This window comes from Aegilops tauschii, chromosome 4 (assembly GCF_002575655.3).
Source record: "Aegilops tauschii subsp. strangulata cultivar AL8/78 chromosome 4, Aet v6.0, whole genome shotgun sequence".
In the NCBI taxonomy this organism is placed as follows: Eukaryota; Viridiplantae; Streptophyta; class Magnoliopsida; order Poales; family Poaceae; genus Aegilops; species Aegilops tauschii.
In genome coordinates, this window is record NC_053038.3 from 360,664,569 (window position 1) to 360,683,089 (window position 18,521).

Sequence of the window (18,521 nt, forward strand, 5' to 3'; positions counted from 1 at the left end):
TGCTGGGGCCCGCTTCAGAGGTGGAACTTGGTCTTGACGAGGTCCGCGTGGCGCCGCTGCGGGCGGTGCGCGGTCTTGACGAGGTGGCGAGGGAAGCGCAGGTGCAGCTTCTCGCGGCCGAGGGATTTCTTGGCAGCTTCTCTCTTCGCGCGCGGGCACCGGGCGTGGCGGATCACGCCGCGGGGCCGCGCGCCTTGGTGCCAAGGCACCGTCTTGGGGCAGAGGTGGTGGAGGCGCGCCATGAGCCTTGTCGCCCGTGGCTGGCTGAGGGTTAGGTAGAGAGAGGGATGCCGCCGGGGAGCCCCCTGCGGCGCGGACGAGCTCGGCGACGCGGTCGAGCCACTCCTCGTAGATGTCATCGACTGGGCGGCAGCGCAGGAGTTCGTTCACCACGAGGAGCGCGGCCCGCGCCTCTAAGGGAGCGCGGCGTGCGTGAGATGAAGAACCGGCCGGGGTCAGCGATGGAGTGGCGATGCGGCCATTCTGCCGCACCGAAGGATGCAGCGAGGACGCCTGCTTCTCATTCCCCGTCGGGCCGGTGGCAGCGTTGGCGGCGGGAGACGGAGAACGACGAGGTGGCCCGCCGACAGGAGCCGTCTGAGCAACGCGGGCGGTGAGGGCAGCCCGACGCTCAGCTCGAGCACGGCGAGCGTCCGCCATGGAGACGACGGAGTGACGAACTGATGGAAGGGAAGCTACGGCGCACCCCTACCTGGCGCACCAAATGTCGGATGTGGGGTTCCGGCAAACCCTTAAGGTTCGAACACTTGGGTGCGCGCGAAGTCTTTCCCTCCTACCGATCTACGCCCTAGCTCGCTAAGATCTCGCGGACGAACTCGACGAACTCACAACACAAAGAGACACGAGATTTATACTGGTTCGGGCCATCGTTCTGGTGTAATACCCTACTCCAGTATGGTGGTGGTGGATTGCCTCTTGGGCTGATGATGAACAGTACAGAGGGAAGAACAGCCTCCTGAGGTTGAGGTGTTCTTGTGCTTGGTGACTTAGCGGGTAAGAGCTGGATGAACTGCTCGATGCCCCTACGGTGGTGGCTAGCTCTACTTATATAGGCCCTGATCCTCTTCCCAAATATTGAGCGGGAAGGGAGCCAACAACGATGGGCAAATTTGAAGGGGGACAGCTAGTACAAGCTATCCTGACAAAAGTGGTCTTCGCCTGCGAAAGGCTCTGGTGGTGACGCCGTCTTGGGCTCCACGATGACCTCCGTCTTGCCGTCCTCCTGGTCTTGGTCTCGTTGCGCCGATATAGCTGATGCCTCGGTACTCCTCGCATGCGCTGGCCTCCTTAGCACCAAAGAGGAAACAAGGACGCTGCGCGCGCTGGCGCCCGCCTGGTGTCGATCGTCATGGCTCACGTCACGAGAGCCTCGTGAGGTTTGCCCCGCCTTGATATCTCCGCTCCTCGTGAGCCTGCCTGACTAGGCCACTCCTGAGGAGGTCTTGCGTCGTCCCCCTCGCGAGGGTCTTGGATGCCTTGTTGATGAAGATGGGTCGTACGACCTGCTGGCTTAGCCACGCCATGGGCCACAGGCAGGCAAGTCTGGGGACCCCTGTTCCCAGAACGCCGACAATAGCGTATATAAATTACCAGTGCTTCTTCATGATTTTCCAGTGCACTAATCACGGTGCAAACAGATGCAACTGCTTGCCCTGTAAGTGCGTGCCCTTGCGAATTTTCGCATTACTTTGTATCCAATTGATGTTATATTTGAAGTTAATAAAAACGCTTTTTATTGAAAAATCTTTGGCTTTTTCCGAGAACAAAAAAAAATATTACTTTCTGCACATACTGCGACAAATACTCCTGTAATCTGTAGGCACTACCAGCGGCGTGTGCATGAGCACGTGCGTGCCTTAAACAAAACGACTCATCCTAAACTCGCCACTTGGGTCCAAGCCGTAATCACTACATAATTCTAGTAATCTCCACTTGGCGCCAGAACCCACCAGAGCGGACTCACCAACCCAACCCAACCCAAAGCGGCGCACGAAACCTGGGACCGATCGAGAGAAGCAGGCACCGCTCTGGATGTGTCGCGCCTGCACCCGAACCCTCCACCCGGCGCCGAGCCTGAACCGCCCACCTCATCTCCCGCGCGAACCTTCCCGAACTCCCACCGCTCTAGCGGGTATATAAGAACCCCACCCCCTTCGTTCCCTTCCATCATCAATTCAACTCAACTCAGAGAGCAAACCAGAGCATATCCACATCCACCGAGCGAACAGAAAGAACAACTCGATCAGTCACAGACAGAGTCTCGAATCTTGCGTTCGATTTGATCGGAGAAGATGGCGAGCAAGGGAGGCAACAAGGGGGAGGGCCCTGCGATCGGCATCGACCTCGGCACCACCTACTCCTGCGTCGGCGTATGGCAGCACGACCGGGTGGAGATCGTCGCCAACGACCAAGGCAACCGCACCACGCCGTCCTACGTCGCCTTCACCGACACCGAGCGGCTCATCGGCGACGCCGCCAAGAACCAGGTCGCCATGAACCCCACCAACACCGTTTTTGGTAAGCCCCGCCTGCCCCGGTCTCTTATCTTATACAGTAGAATCCATGCTCGTGTAGTGAGAGTACGTGCTCTGCCTTTTGCTCTGTTTTACGCTAATGAGCAGTCACTTACCACTCTGCTCTGCCATGCAGATGCCAAGCGGCTCATCGGGCGGCGCTTCTCGGACGCATCCGTGCAGTCGGACATGAAGATGTGGCCGTTCAAGGTGGTCCCCGGCGCCGGCGACAAACCGATGATCGTGGTCAGCTACAAGGGGGAGGAGAAGACCTTCTCCGCCGAGGAGATATCCTCCATGGTGCTCACCAAGATGAGGGAGATCGCCGAGGCCTTCCTCAGCACGACCATCAACAACGCCGTCGTCACCGTCCCGGCGTACTTCAACGACTCCCAGCGCCAGGCCACCAAGGACGCCGGCGTGATCGCGGGTCTCAACGTCATGCGCATAATCAACGAGCCCACCGCGGCGGCCATCGCTTACGGCCTCGACAAGAAGGCCACCAGCACCGGGGAGAAGAACGTGCTCATCTTCGACCTCGGCGGCGGCACCTTCGATGTGTCCATCCTCACCATCGAGGAAGGCATATTCGAGGTCAAGTCCACCGCCGGCGACACCCACCTGGGAGGCGAGGACTTCGACAACCGGATGGTGAACCACTTCGTGCAAGAGTTCAAGAGGAAGAACAAGAAGGACATCAGCGGCAACCCGAGGGCGCTCCGGCGGCTGAGGACGGCGTGCGAGAGGGCGAAGAGGACCCTCTCTTCCACCGCCCAGACCACCATTGAGATCGACTCGCTCTACGAGGGGATCGACTTCTACGCGACCATCACCCGTGCCAGGTTCGAGGAGCTCAACATGGACCTCTTCCGCAAGTGCATGGAGCCCGTCGAGAAGTGCCTCCGGGACGCCAAGATGGACAAGACCCAAATCCACGACATCGTGCTCGTCGGAGGCTCCACCCGGATCCCCAAGGTGCAGCAGCTCCTCCAGGACTTCTTCAACGGGAAGGAGCTCTGCAAGAGCATCAACCCCGACGAGGCCGTCGCGTACGGCGCCGCCGTCCAGGCCGCCATCCTCAGCGGCGAGGGCAACCAGAAGGTGCAGGACCTGCTCCTGCTCGACGTGACGCCGCTCTCGCTCGGGTTGGAGACGGCCGGAGGCGTGATGACGACCCTGATCCCGAGGAACACCACCATCCCCACCAAGAAGGAGCAGGTCTTCTCAACCTACTCGGACAACCAGCCCGGCGTGCTGATCCAGGTGTACGAGGGCGAGAGGACGAGGACCAAGGACAACAACCTGCTGGGCAAGTTCGAGCTGTCCGGCATCCCGTCGGCGCCCAGGGGCGTACCCCAGATCACGGTGACCTTCGACATCGACGCGAACGGCATCCTGAACGTGTCGGCGGAGGACAAGACGACCGGGCAGAAGAACAAGATCACCATCACCAACGACAAGGGGCGGCTGAGCAAGGAGGAGATCGAGCGCATGGTGCAGGAGGCGGAGAAGTACAAGTCGGAGGACGAGCAGGTGCGGCACAAGGTGGAGGCCCGCAACGCGCTGGAGAACTACGCGTACAACATGCGCAACACGGTGCGGGACGAGAAGATCGCGTCCAAGCTCCCCGCCGACGACAAGAAGAAGATCGAGGACTCCATCGAGGACGCCATCAAGTGGCTCGACGGCAACCAGCTCGCCGAGGCCGACGAGTTCGAGGACAAGATGAAGGAGCTGGAGAGCATCTGCAACCCCATCATCTCCAAGATGTACCAGGGTGCTGGCCCGGGCGGCGCGGCCGGCATGGACGAGGACATGCCCGGCGGCGGCGCGGGCACCGGCGGTGGGAGCGGTGCCGGGCCCAAGATCGAAGAAGTGGACTGAGTGAGTCGTGACAGGTCCTGGAGTGGTAGTGTGTTCTGTTGCCTGTGGTCGTGTGTGGTTCTGTCGAATAACGAGGACGCTTGTATGAGTGTAGTTATTAATGATGTAGTACTAGGTTAGTAGAGGAAATGATAAATAATGTGTAAACGCAAGAACGACATACACATGTGGTTCTTGTACTACTATGTTGTTTTTGCCTGAGTTCAGGAGATGAAAAATATGTTCGTTGTCCTTGATTACCGAAAAAGGGTTTGCCCGCTTTATATTACCACAAACAGTTCACAAATTTTTAAAATGTGTGAGTTCGAAAAATGTTCACCAATTTTTTTTAAAAAAAACTAGTTGAAGAAAGTTCGTGAATCTAAAGAAGTTCACTAATTTTAAAAAGTGAGTGAGTTTGAAAAAAAAATCACGATTTTTAATAAAGTTCATTAATTTGGAAAAAGTTCAAAGATTTGAAAAAGTTTGTGAATTTGAAAAAAATCATAAATTTGCAAAAAATGTTCACAAAATAAAGAAGATTGAAATAAAAATGAAAAACAAAACAGAAACTAGAAAAGGGAAAAATGAAAAACAAACCAAACAAACAAAAACCGGTGAAACATAAACTAGAGAAAGAAAACAGCCAGCGAGTAAACCGAAAAAGAATAGGAAAAGAAAAAAAAGGCAGAAGTTCCACAAAACCGTGGAGGAAATGCTTCCGTTAAAATGAACAGGTGTGCGCCAACTACCAAATAGCCTTTTAACTCTTTAACTCGCGCCTTGAGTGTCAAATAGGAACTGACATATATGTAAAGGCTAATTGGTTTGATGCTAAAAGTTAACATTCTAAAATTTGACAACTGCCAAATGTTGGCTAAAGATTGGTTGCATATCCATTTTCGTTGCCAATCTTACAAAAAATCTTACAAAATATTATCAATGCTTGCTACTTTTGATTTTGCAAAATATTAGCAATGCCAAATAGTGGTAGCAAACCAACGTATTATCGAATGATTATCCAGGAGAGAAAACTAAAGATGGGAAGTCTTGAAATGGTCAATGTGATCCATGAGAAGCGGGAGCTGAATCTTGAAGCACACAAGCTAGTAAAAGGTGCAATACTATTGGTTGACATTAATTGACCGTATTGGCTATTGCTCAGCTAAAATATTCCCTTGCGTTATGGTTTGGCTCCTCTCGCGGACTTATCGTCTGTGCCATCCACCCTCCCCCCTCCCCCGCGCCCTAGTTCCGTTCAGGCTGAGGGAAGACGAGTTCTGCTACCCAGCCTTGGGAGACTTTGTGGTGCTGTTGGCGGCTCCACACCATCTCCTCGGCAAGGGTTTTTGCAATGGCAACGTCGGCTAAATTTATTGAGACTCCCTTGCTGGTTTGATCTATTAAGAACTAGCAAATTTATGTCGGGGGCATGATCATGATAGGGAAGGATGGTAAGCAGACTGATTTTTTAATAGATAATTAGATTGGTAATGGCTCATTAAAAGATCAGTTTCTCAATCTCTTTGGGATTTGTATTGAACAAACTAAATATGTGAAACAAATGGCTAAGAACATCTAGGATCTTATATTTATTAGAAGATGGCTCAACTCTAACCGTATGATCCGGTTGATTTAGAATTATGATGCAATCTATTAGTCTAGTGCCTAGGAAGGAAGATATACCAAGATGGATTTGGAATAGGAAAGGAAAATTCACAGTTAAATCAATTAAGTGGTCCTGGTAGATCATTTAAACATCCGTGAAAAGCTAAATTTTCTCTAAAAATCAACATTTGGTTCTGGCTAATACAGTATGGCATAATGCAGTCGCCACAATAGATAATTCTGAAAAGAAAGCGGACTGACGACCCTCTCTGTCGTTTTTGTCCTGAAGTTGAGAATATTAACCACCTCTTCTTTAGATGTCTTGCATATTTTACACAATATTTTTGGTGGATCCCCAACTTTATTTCACAAAGCAGGAACCTACACATTGTAGGAATTGTTGCGCTGTGCTGAGTTATCTAGAAACTAAGTAACGGAGCCTACTTTGAGGAAATTGGTTCGCTTCATGACTGAATTTATTTGCTATGATCGCTCATTTATGCGTTATTGGGCAGGATTAAAAAATGAAGGACATCGACTAGCGCCGGAGAAAGGGGCTGAAACTTTGAAGGACGAGGTAATGGGAATGCATGATAGCAGTGAGGCTAGATCGGGGAAAGGCACACTCATGCCAGAGGCGAGGAGACCCAAAGAGGATAAAGATGAAGATAGAGAAGATGATGATGCTGAAGCAATGGATGGCGATAACTGTGAGCCGTTCATAAGGATGATTGTGAAATGTTGGAATGATGGTGGAGATACACTCTTGGGTAATATATATACTGCTAGGTTTTTTGTGTGTTCCTCTAGGTTTTCCTACGTTCTTTAGTTCTTGAGCCTGTTTTAGTTTTTGATTTGCACTAGGATGTTGTTTCTCTTTTATTTATATTATGTTATCTTTAATAGTGGAACCCGATCCATCTTTAATCAAATGGAGAAAGTTCAACATGGGCTACATTTGGCCCAATAGTTATACATGACTTTTCAGTATCGGTCTATTGAAACTAAAATTGGGGATTTCCTAGTTGCCGCGTGTTGCGGCGAATTGTCCACCAATAACACAGAAAAGGGAGCGACCGAGTAGGAGATGGGTCAGCCCAATTAGCTAATACTCGTTTACGGTTTTGGGAGCGTTCAAGCTATAGTTTTTATAATTGTTTTCTTGTTCTTTTCCAGTTTTTTTTTTTGAAAACTTATCCCGAATTTCAAAAGTTCAAGTTTCCAAAATTTGTTTAAAAATTTCAAAAAATTATTGTGTTTTAAAAAATTTCAGAATTTCGAAAAATGTTTCATTTTCAAAAACTTGAGAAAAAATTTCACATTTGAAAAAAAGTCATGTTTTTAATAAAATATTTAGAATTTATAAAAATGTGGCCAAATTTTAAAATATTAGATTTTTCGAAAATTATTTTAAAAAACAGGTTTTGAAAATCTGTGCAGATTTAAAAGAAAATATTTAAAATTTCAAAAACATTTTTACAAATTTCAAAAATAGTTTGTGTTTGAATATAAAAACAGACTAAATAAACTAGTGAAAAAGGAATGCCTTTTTTCAGTGACACCTGTAATTTTATTCATACTCATAACAATTACAGGTACACTGATTTGGTTATAAGATCCAAGAAAATACAAAATAACTCCTATGACTAAGAATTACAATGAAATTTCTTGGAAACACCTTCTTCATTGTATCAATCTCTGCTAGAAGAAATACTCCAAAAACTTTAGTAAAGAGGCTGCAATTAGACTGGAGCAACAATATTGCCACTCTTTTACCATCACGAACATTACCAATAATGGTTTTTGAAATCACCTTGAATCGCCCATCCAAAAAAAATGGAAAGCCTTGATCGTTAAACGTACTTGGGCCGGGGATGCTCCCCTAAAAGTGCAGGCCGTCAGATCACAATATCTTCACCAATGTGTCGATGAAAGATTTTAACTTCACAAAGAATCAAACCAACAAAAAAGTTTGACACACCAATATAAACTCAGGAGATCCGAGTAATCAAATTTGCGAGGAAGAAAACTGTCTAACCTCACGGCACCGTCAGAAGAACGAGAGTAAATTTATTCTCATAAAATATGATAATCAGTAGATGATGACGAAGAACATAGGATTCTTGAAGATGCGAGGTCCCCCCATCACTCAACGTCAAGATGATAACCGAAGGTGAGGGGACCAAAAACTCTGCTGCAGCCCTAGCGATCGACCGGGTCATCCTAATGAACGTAGATGTGCTTTTTTTGAACACGGTACTTACGAAAGCGCTCATAAGACGCGCGTACACTCATCCCTATGAACGCACACCGGCACACGTGCACATCCTATCCCTATGAGCACCTCCGAGAGACTGAGGCAGCATATCATTTTGAGATTTTACGAAGTCACCGTAGGCACCTCGTAGTTGACGGGAACCTCTCCTCCTGCTGAACGTGCATCGCCAGAAATTCTGAAATAAATCCAGGATAAATGCAAGCACCAGAAATTGAACCCTGCTGGGCCGTGGATACCACTGTCTTTCTAAGCATCCAACCAGAGGTTGGTTCGCGAGAGTAAATTGTTGATGGGCCGGCCCAGTTAGCGACCCCCTGTGCGGAAAGCTTGACTATTTGCCACAGTGAGCGGCAAATAGGAGCTCCCAAAAAATTGAACCAAACAACTAAGTAGCTCCCTCAGATGGAGGCCCGAAGTCTTAAAAGAGATGACTGGAATTCTTCCAGATTCAGGGAACTCACAATCTTTAAACAGAAACTCAACATAAGCGATCTTTTCTGTCTAAGATATCTGCAGTCACCGTCCTAGCTTCTGAACGAATCTGGACTCGGCCATCATCTGAACGCTCTACCAGTTTTGCTTCCGCAATCTTCTCACTGTCTGGACCTTTGAATATCTGGTATGCCCCTAACGCTCTACGTCCTGACGCACAAAGAAGAATCTATTGGCATGTTGCTGGAGAGAGGCGTCCCGATCCGGCTACCCCACGACGTATCCATCCATCCACCCACACGCAGACCACGCTACAGAACTTGACCAGCTCTATCGTTTCTAAGCCAACATGACGACGTGTCGTGAAAAGATCCCCAGAAGCCGGCGCACTTGCGGGTTGTCGGACAGGTGGAGCATTTGACGTGTAAACCATTATTAGAAGAAAAAAGCATGTTCAGATTCAGAAAGATTTCAGGTAAAGACTGATTCCTAGGCCGGGCGAGCAATAAGGTGGGGAGTATATTCGATAGGGATACCATTACGGATAAGCACTCGGTGCATGCTCCTGCGACGACATAATGCACCAGCGGTCTGGAGTATAATAAGAACCTGGGGGATAGTACATCATCGAGGAAACATACCATGCGCTGACAGGCCGTACGAGAAAGTGACAGAAGCCCAATTTATCCCTACGGATAAAATTTGGTTACAACTTACAAGGCCAGGAAACAGTCTAACACTGTACGGATTCATAGTACTGCCACCATATGTATGCATAGCATAGTTCTGCAAAATTTGACCCTCGGCTCCCTCTATTTATCGGTCCTTAATGAATGCAAGGGCACCTTTTCTTTAGTCATAGGTCGAATCGTTCCACAAACAAGAGGAGGAGCTTATCCAGTTGAGACAGGAACCAGGAAAAAGCAGCACTATTTACTGGATTATTATTTACTACAGGGGTGCCGAGTGTGCCAAATAATAAGCACTCAACAATTCGAGAGCTTATCAAAAGCTCCTCCTCCTACTCGCGGCCCCGGAGCCATGGCAAAGCTCTTCTGTGGGTGGAGCAGCCACAGAAGAGGCGCACCTTATAAAGCGGCCCTTGAGAGGAGGAAAGGCCGGCTTATCGAAACGTGCAGATAAGAGGGGGCGCGCATATAAACCATACGCACGCCCAGCAACAGCAACACAAAAGGTAAACAAAACAAACAAAACGACGGTGTCAAGTTGCCACATCGCAACGCCATCCTTCGTAGGTCAACAGGATCGGATTAACAAATGATTATTATCGATAACGCTAATCGCAAGTGGATATGCGCGAGATCCTCAGGCCTCAGCACAGGAACAAACATCGCCTTTCGACAGTCCTATCCATGCGTCCAGGAATTATAATGCAACCTGGCCAGAAATGACGCCGCGCCGGCTGTCTATGTCATTTAAGACCAATCGGTCGTGGAACCGAGTCGCCTCCAAAGGAAGAATCATAGAACACACCAACTATAACCCAACTTGCAAGATAAGATGACAACGATGCTGCTCGCCCTGCATCTTTTACCTCATTTACTCACCCACATCGTGAGTGGTTCGGAAAAAAAAAAGGTTCTCAAAAGATGATGCAGGGTGAGCAGCAGCTGGCAGTCCCAGGGCAAAAACTTAATATCAAAACAGTTGCCACTTTGTTATGAGAAAAATTCTCTGGTTGCTAACAAGGTGTTGCGTGAGACGTAGGACACCAGAATAGGTAAATACCTCCAAATGGGGCTAATCCTATCCTTGCAGATACTTCACTTCAGCAAAAGAAAAATGCAGATACAACTCAGCGTTGCGAACACTGCAATCACTTCAGCGGGGTTGAAGTTGAACTGAACATAATACCAAAGCATATGAAAGTGAATTCAAATTACTACAGCAGTGCACATAACTGATAAAGACTAAAATCTATATTGATGACAGATTGTTTACATTGGTACCTTCCAACAATTGCACTCGCCTTCCAGCAATTTCCTGGAAAGCGTTCGAATGCTGATAAAAACAATAGTACCGACAAAACATGGACAAATCCTACAAACACTTGCATGAGCTCCTTTCTTGGATGAAATTTCCAAGAATGACCACAAAGCAGACTTCTCACCAACCTATGAAAACTGACTATAAATGCCTAAACAGACTGCTCACCAGAGTAATGCACAGATGGAAGCACATTGAGCAGGCGACAAACCTTTTAATACAAACAAAAATTCCACAAATCAAAAGATAATACACAAGGTACTCCCCAGCAACGATACCAAAACATAGGGCGCTATGTTCCTTGTGGCCTGTAGCATGCCCCTAAATTTCCACAGCTGCCAACTTCCAACTACCAGAATGCTTCAATCGACTAGGACTGCTCCGTCACAATTAGCAAAACTGAGCTGCATTTGTTGTATGGTAACATCCACACCTTGTCTCCCCGCATACTAGAGGGTTAGCAGACAAGACAGCAAAGGATCAGTCAAGAGCAGCTGACAATAATAGACACTCTAACTACTACATGAACATCTATCACACACCTTCAACATGTTTTCATTGGCACCATGATGAGGGAGGCCTCAGGGACACACGGACTTCATGTTCTTCAGGTCCAGCACGGTGTTTAGGGACAATAATCTCTAGGCCTGTTCCTGATTCATCACAGTATGCTTCCAGAGTAGCATCTTCTGGGATCCGGGTAGGCAATGGAACTTCCCGGATGAACTCCCCTGGTGGACAATGCTCAGGTGAAGGATCCGTCAACTTGAAGGTCCGGTCATGTCGCTTCAAGAATGGCATCCGTCCGACACTAGTGCATGATATCTTAACGACACCATTCGTAAGAGTGTTCTTCCAGGTAACCTTCACCTTCTGTATATCAGCAAATGGCAGGCTAATGATGATCAAGTAGCCCTTGCTATCTTCATATATTGTTTTTGCGGCAGTTACTGGCCCAGAAGCATGACGCATCACACCAGTGAAGTCATTCGTCCATGATGGCTCAAAAGTGTGGCTCACATCCATGTCCTGAACCTTGTCTGAATTTGAATTGCTGCAATCCTCTTCCATGGCAGAGGGGGAGGAATCCTTCCTACGTTTGTGGCACACGCCTGAGATGTCCATACCATCCCCAGAACCATGCTTTGATGCATGTGTTGACAGGTTAAGGCCAGAACCATTCAGCACCTTCTTGTGATGGCCATGTGAGGTGCTCTTTGCTGGAGCAGCAGTTGCAGGCCTCTCGAGCTCAAATTCCGTGGTCGGCAGATTCCTCCATGATTCAAAATCATCCGCCTCAGTGGGAACCAAGAAATTGGCATCTCTCCCAGTGAGCTCGAACCACCTCTTCATATCAGCCTCAGGAACACCCACTAAGTTTGGTGCCCGCACGATCTCAATCCCATGAAGGCACTGCGGGTTTGACAACCCCCGGTAGTGCTTACGCTGCATCCGGTGTGAGCGCACAAACCCTTTGTCTGCGCTGAAAGGAAACTGTGGCTCCCCAAGGCGCGAGTGACCGTTCATGAAGCTCCTCAGCTGCATCTTCCCCAGGGCATTCTCCGGCCGGTCCTTAAACACCCACATGTACATGTTCTCCATGTCATGCTGCACCAGGAAAGCATCCAGAGTGGCACTATTACCATTCCCAGCAGCAGTGGGTGCCTTCGTCTTGCCGCCCTTATCAGCCGACATGACCGGCTTGAAGTAGTGGGTGAAGAAGAACCATGCACCCCAGATGCTATCATTCCGCTTCACGCACTTGCGCGCGGCGCTGGAACCGGAGCTCTTGGTGTGAGACACATGGACAGTTGTTGTGGTGGACACCGGGGCCGAGGTCACGGCGGCAGCAGCAGGCGAGTCCGAGTCATAGAGCTGCGGGCAGCCGAGGCCAACATCCAGCATGTCGACGTTGGATTCATGGAGGTTGGTGGTCTGCATGGCCGGAGGGGGAGGCGACGGGTCAGCGGCGAGGGGGAGGTTGATGTCAGGGGGGGCGGCTGCGGCGGCATGGAGGCAGCGCTGGAAGGGGCCTGGCGGCGGGAGGAAGAGGTCGAACTCGTCGTGGGAGGCAGTGTCCATGGAGAGGAAGGTGGAGGGGCCCTGGTGCGGGTGGTGGGCCGTGGCGGTGTCCATGGAGAGCGCGGTGAGCAGCGACTCCCCCATGGAGGCGGCGGCGGCGGCGGCCGTGAGGGGCGGAGCAGCCCTGTTCCAGGCCTCGTCCCCCGGCGGCTGCGCGTCGTCCGTGGCTGCGCTGGTGCCCAACTCTCCGGCGCTTCCGCCTCCACCGCCTCCTCACCGCGCGCTCCTCTCCTCCGAATCTCTCCACGAGCATCAGTTAACAGCCAGGCTTCACATCTCCCTCGCGTCCATCACACGGCCGGGAGGAGGCTTCCCTGCAAATCAAATCACACGGGGAAAAATCACATCAATCAATCCCGCATTCGAAGCCCAAATCTAACGAGAAACCCCACGAATTCGAGATCCGGCCCGAGGAAAGCCACGTACCTACGCGAAATCCAAGGGCTCCGCAACCCTAAAAATCGAAGAAGAACAACCCCGGCAAGAACGTAGCGGAGGCCTCTCTCGCAGCAGAGCAGAGTTGCAACCAATCAATCAGTCGAAATCAAATCGAATTCCTGTTGAATGTTGATGAGCAGCGGGTGGGGGAGGTGGGAAGGGGGGGGACGGTAACGGAGGAGGGGGGGAGTTAAAGGCGCCGGTGGGCGCAGAAGGAGCCGGGGCGGGGGGCGGAGGCGGCCTCCCCCAGAAGGAGCCGGGACGAGGGGGAGGGTGGGGGGCCGTTACTTGACGGTGACGGCTGCCTGGGCGGGAAGGATTGGCTCGCCTTGGATCGGGAACGCCAGCCAGAGGAGGGTGAACGGGATCGACGGGCTCTCCTCTCCTCTGCCCTCCTCTCTAGTCGAGTTTGGATTCTTTTGGGTTGCAAAAATATTGCTGTTTTGAAAATGGCACTACCGTGCTTTGTACAACTTTTTTTGTGTGGGGAAATTCATTGTTTGCAATTCCATGAAGAAAGTGTCTGACTTTTTTATTTCCCACTGCTCGCATTTTTTATGAAATTTGAAATATGTAACAAACTTGAGTTATCAGCATTTAATTACTTTCAGCTGATTGGAAAATATATTGTTTAAATGGATTTTATTCCGGACACACCTCATAGTTTTCGAGTTGTGAACGTGCATAAGTAGTTCGACTAGAATAACGGCCCTTTTGAGGCACAATCTTTCTCCTTGATAGTTTGCTACATGTGTCACTATTAATAAGTACTATATAACAAAAAAGGCATTCTTTTTTTTTCTTAATTAAGCTTCTGTTCTGCGAATCTACTAAGGAGAACTGCCGTACAGTCCTATCTTTTTTTAAGAAAGATCGTAGATGATTAGTAGCTCTTTTTCGAAATCGATTTTGAAAAAGAATGGAATAGGAGGAAAAAAAGCTTATGATGAGCATCTATTGGAGTCGATCATTTCCAAGATCTAATTCTAGTTTCTTATTATGTAGTGGAAACGCCTCACAATCTTCAGTTTTAGGCTTACGCTTAAGGGAAGAAATGTTCTTGGTTTGCCACATATGTCATTATTAATGGACCCCAACGCCGAGCGAACCTAAGAAATTTAGGGTTCCCAGGGAACACCGCCAAAAGCCATTGAATCACGATCCAACATATGGCAATTTCTTTACATGACGTGGCAATTTTTCCACTATTTTGTTTGCACTACATGGCAACTTTTGTCTTCTATCATGGCACATTTACTGAAGTTGCCATGGCAAGTCCGGGGCGTTCGCTGGGAAAACGCTCCCAAGAAACTTTCACGAGATAACGTTTTCCTTGTTAATAAGCGCTATATATAAGGTGTGGAGCAGGTGCCCGCTTTGTATGGGCATTTCTATTATATAGCTACAATATTGTCCATGTTTCGTCGTAGGTGGGCCTCCTATTGATTCCACTCGGGGCAGGACGCTGTCATGCAAACCCACGATGCACTAGTGATGGGGCCATGCCATGATGCCGATGGAGATTGACGGTGTTACGTTCCAGGGGTGCCTCACCTGATCGAAAGTCGGCCTGAGTAGCCCCCCCCCAGATGGGTTACGCCATGGGCTGATTAGCCCGGCCCATGGCCCTACAACAAGGTGGACCCAAAAAACTTGGAGCATACGACGAGATTACCAACGTCAAGGAGGACTCCCCCAACCAACTTAAACATGTAGCCATAGACCTCGGTACCCATATAAGTCGAGGTCACAGATAGTCAAATAGAAAAAGAATCCTAGAGCTATTGCTCAATACCTCGATACTTGTAACCTCTATACAAACAAGAGCAACAAAGAAGGAGTAGGGTATTACCTCTTCCACGAGGGCCTGGACCTAGGTAAAACTCTGCCTCTATTTCCATCGGATCTACTCGCCTAGTCAGATACACTATAGAGGGATCTGTCGGAAAATAATCCGATAGTGGCGCGCGAGTTAAGGGTTGTACTAGGTGAACCCAGAGATCTGACAGCATCTTTTGTTGACGCCGATGCCATAATGATGGGTCAGATCTCCATGTTCGACTCGAGTTCTTTCGCTACCGACTCAGCGGGCCGTATTGGGCTTGTCGAGACCTATGCACCAAGCCAGATTGTCCAGTTCAGCAATCTAGAACTCATTACCGATTCGCGCGGCAAGCTCATCCTCCAAGGCATGATTCCTAGCCCAGCCTTGGAGCGACCGGCAAACTTCACAAACCCGTCGATGCCCCATGTTGTGGCCAACGTCGACTCTCCATGTCGTCCTGGAGGAGGAGGTCAGCGACACTGAGGAGGTCAAGGATTTCGGCGAAGAGATGTGGGACTGATACGTCTCAAACGTATCTATAATTTTTATTGTTTCATGCTATTATATTATCATTTTTATATACTTTTTATAGGAACTTATATTATTTTTATGGACTAACCTATTAATTTAGTGCCCAGTGTCAGATCATGTTTTCTGCTTGTTTTCGGTTTCACGAGAAATCAATATCTACGGAGGTCAAAATATGTTGTCAGTTTAACACGACTTTCTGGGCAACAAGAAACAACGGAAGCTTCAGAGAGATTGAGACGCGTGAGACGTCCATTTGCATCATGTTTTCCTACTAATATTTACAACATTTTTTATCATTATAATACTTTGTGATTCAATTCTAATGCCTTTTCTCTCTTAATTTGTAAGATTTACATGAAGAAGGAGATTGCCAACAGCTGGAATTCTGGACCTGGAAAAGCTACGTCAGGGATACCTATACTGCAGAACTCCAAATGAGATGAAATCTCACGAAGAATTTTTATAGAATATATAAAAAGTACTAGAGCAAAGAAGTACCAGAGGGGACCCACCAGCTGCCCACAAGGCAGCAGGGCCCAGGGGGCGCGCCCTAGTGCCTTGTCAGGCCACTGGCTGGCCTCTGGCCCCCATCTTCTTCTATGTGGAGAGTTTTGACCTAGAAAAAATAAAGAGAGAACTTTTGGGATGAAGCACCGCCGTCTCGATGTGGAACCTGGGTAGAAGCACTTTTGCTCTCCGGCGGAGCGATTCCGCCGGGGACACTTCCCTCCGGGAGGGGGAAATCAAAGCCATCGACATCACCAATGATCCTCTCATCATGGGAGGACAAATCTTCATCAACATGTTCACTAGCACCATCTCGTGTCAAACCCTAGCTCATACCTTGTATTCAATCTTTGTCTCAAAACCTTAGGTTGGTACTTGTGGGTTGCTAGTAGTGTTGATTACATCTTGTAGTTGATGCTAGTTGGTATATTTGGTGGAAGATTACATGTTCAGATCCTTAATGATAATCAATACCCCTCTGATCTTGAACATGGATATGATTTGTGATTAGTTACTTTTGTTCTTGAGGACATGGGAGAAGTCTTGTTATAAGTAATCATGTGAATTTGGTATTCATGTGATATTTTGATGATATGTATGTTGTTGCTTTCTTTAGTGGTTTCATGTGAACGTCGACTACATGACATTTCACCATACTTGGGCCTAAAGGAATGCATTATGGAGTAGTAATTAGATGATGGGTTGCTAGAGTGACAGAAGCTTAAACCCTAGTTTATGCGCTATTCCATAAGGGGCTGATTCGGATCCATATGTTTCATGCTATGATTAGATTTATCTTAATTCTTCTTTCATAGTTGTGGATGCTTGCGAGAGGGGTTAATCATAAGTGGGAGGCTTATTCAATTAAGAACAGCACCCAAGCACCGGTCCACCCACATACCAAATTATCAAAGTAGCGAACGTGAATCAAATAAACATGATGAAAGTGACTAGATGAAATTCCCATGTGTCCTCGAGAACGCTTTGCTTACTATAAAAGAACGTTTCTGCCTGTCCTTTGCTATAAAAAGGATTGGGCTACCTTGCTGCACCTTTGTTACTACTTCTACTTGTCACTTGTTATGAATTATCTTGCTACAAAACTATCTATCACTGTTACCTTTAATACTTGAAAAAAATACCTTGGTGAAAACCGCTTCTCATTTCCTTCTGCTCCTCGTTAGGTTCGACACTCTTACTTGTCTAAAGGACTATGATTGATCCCCTATACTTGTGGGTCATCAACGTGCATTGATGTCTACTACACAACTTTACTTATTGTAGACTCTGTTGGGCCTCCAAGCGCAGAGTTTTGTAGGACTGTAGAAAATTTCCCTCAAGTGGATGACCTAAGGTTTATCAATCCGTAGGAGGCGTAGGATGAAGATGGTCTCTCTCAAACAACCCTGCAATCAAATACAAGAAATCTCTTATGTCCCCAACACACCCAACACAATGGCAAATTGTATGGGTGCACTAGTTTGGCGAAGAGATGATGATACAAGTGTAATATGGATAGTAGATATAGGTTTTTGTAATCCTTCTCATAATAAGAATGTGCACGGTCTGGTTCGGTATGGCTGAAAATATAAAAACAACAAGGTAGCAAGTGATAAAACGGAACACAAACGGTATTGCAATGCGTAAAAACAAGGCCTAGGGTTCATACTTTCACTAGTGCAATCTCTCAACAGTGCTAACATAATTGAATCATATAACAACTCCTCAGCGTGTGACAGAGAGTCACTCCAAAGTTCTTATCTAACGGAGAGAACATAAGATGAAATTGTTTTAGGGTACGAAACCACCTCAAAGTTATCTTTTCTGATCAATCTATCGAGCCATCCCTATAAGAGCCACAAACAACCCTAGAGTTCGTACTAAAATAACACCATATGATACACATCAACCAACTCTAATGTCACCTAGATACTCCAATGTCACCACAAGTATCCATGAGTTGATTATACGATATGCATCAAACAACTTCAGATTTATAATATTCAATCCAACACAAAGAACTTCAAAGAGTGTCCCAAGATTTCTACCGGAGAAAGTAGGACGAAAACGTGCATCAACCCCTATGCATAGCTAGATTACCCCTGAAGGAAATATGCCCTAGAGGCAATAATAAAGTTATTATTTATTTCCTTATTTCATGATAAATGTTTATTATTCATGCTAGAATTGTATTAACCGGAAACATAATACATGTGTGAATACATAGACAAACAAAGTGTCACTAGTATGCCTCTACTTGACTAGCTCGTTAATCAAAGATGGTTAAGTTTCCTAGCCATTGACATGAGTTGTCATTTGATTAACGGGATCACATCATTAGGAGAATGATGTGATTGACTTGACCCATTCCGTTAGCTTAGCACTCGATCGTTTAGTATGTTGCTATTGCTTTCTT

The 18,521-nt window shown here is 47.7% G+C and overlaps 1 protein-coding gene and 1 pseudogene across 1 annotated transcript; one reads left to right on the forward strand and one right to left on the reverse strand.

The window, feature by feature from the left end:
* Positions 1-2,185: 2,185 nt before the first annotated feature.
* LOC109768748 (heat shock cognate 70 kDa protein) lies at positions 2,186-4,665 on the forward strand. The gene is made up of 2 exons (XM_020327483.4): positions 2,186-2,538; positions 2,671-4,665. Exons 1-2 carry the CDS (start codon positions 2,313-2,315, stop codon positions 4,416-4,418), a joined length of 1,974 nt encoding a protein of 657 aa, XP_020183072.1. The 5' UTR covers positions 2,186-2,312; the 3' UTR covers positions 4,419-4,665.
* A 6,174-nt stretch (positions 4,666-10,839) lies between these two features.
* LOC109736735 (uncharacterized) lies at positions 10,840-13,500 on the reverse strand (annotated as a pseudogene).
* Positions 13,501-18,521: the final 5,021 nt, after the last annotated feature.

Bases quoted from the DNA above. Each gene is read 5' to 3' on its own strand.
- LOC109768748 (XM_020327483.4), top strand. From the start codon at position 2,313: ATGGCGAGCAAGGGAGGCAACAAGGGGGAGGGCCCTGCGATCGGCATC. The intron at 2,539-2,670 runs GTAAGCCCCGCC...TCTGCCATGCAG, and splicing joins CCCCACCAACACCGTTTTTG to ATGCCAAGCGGCTCATCGGG.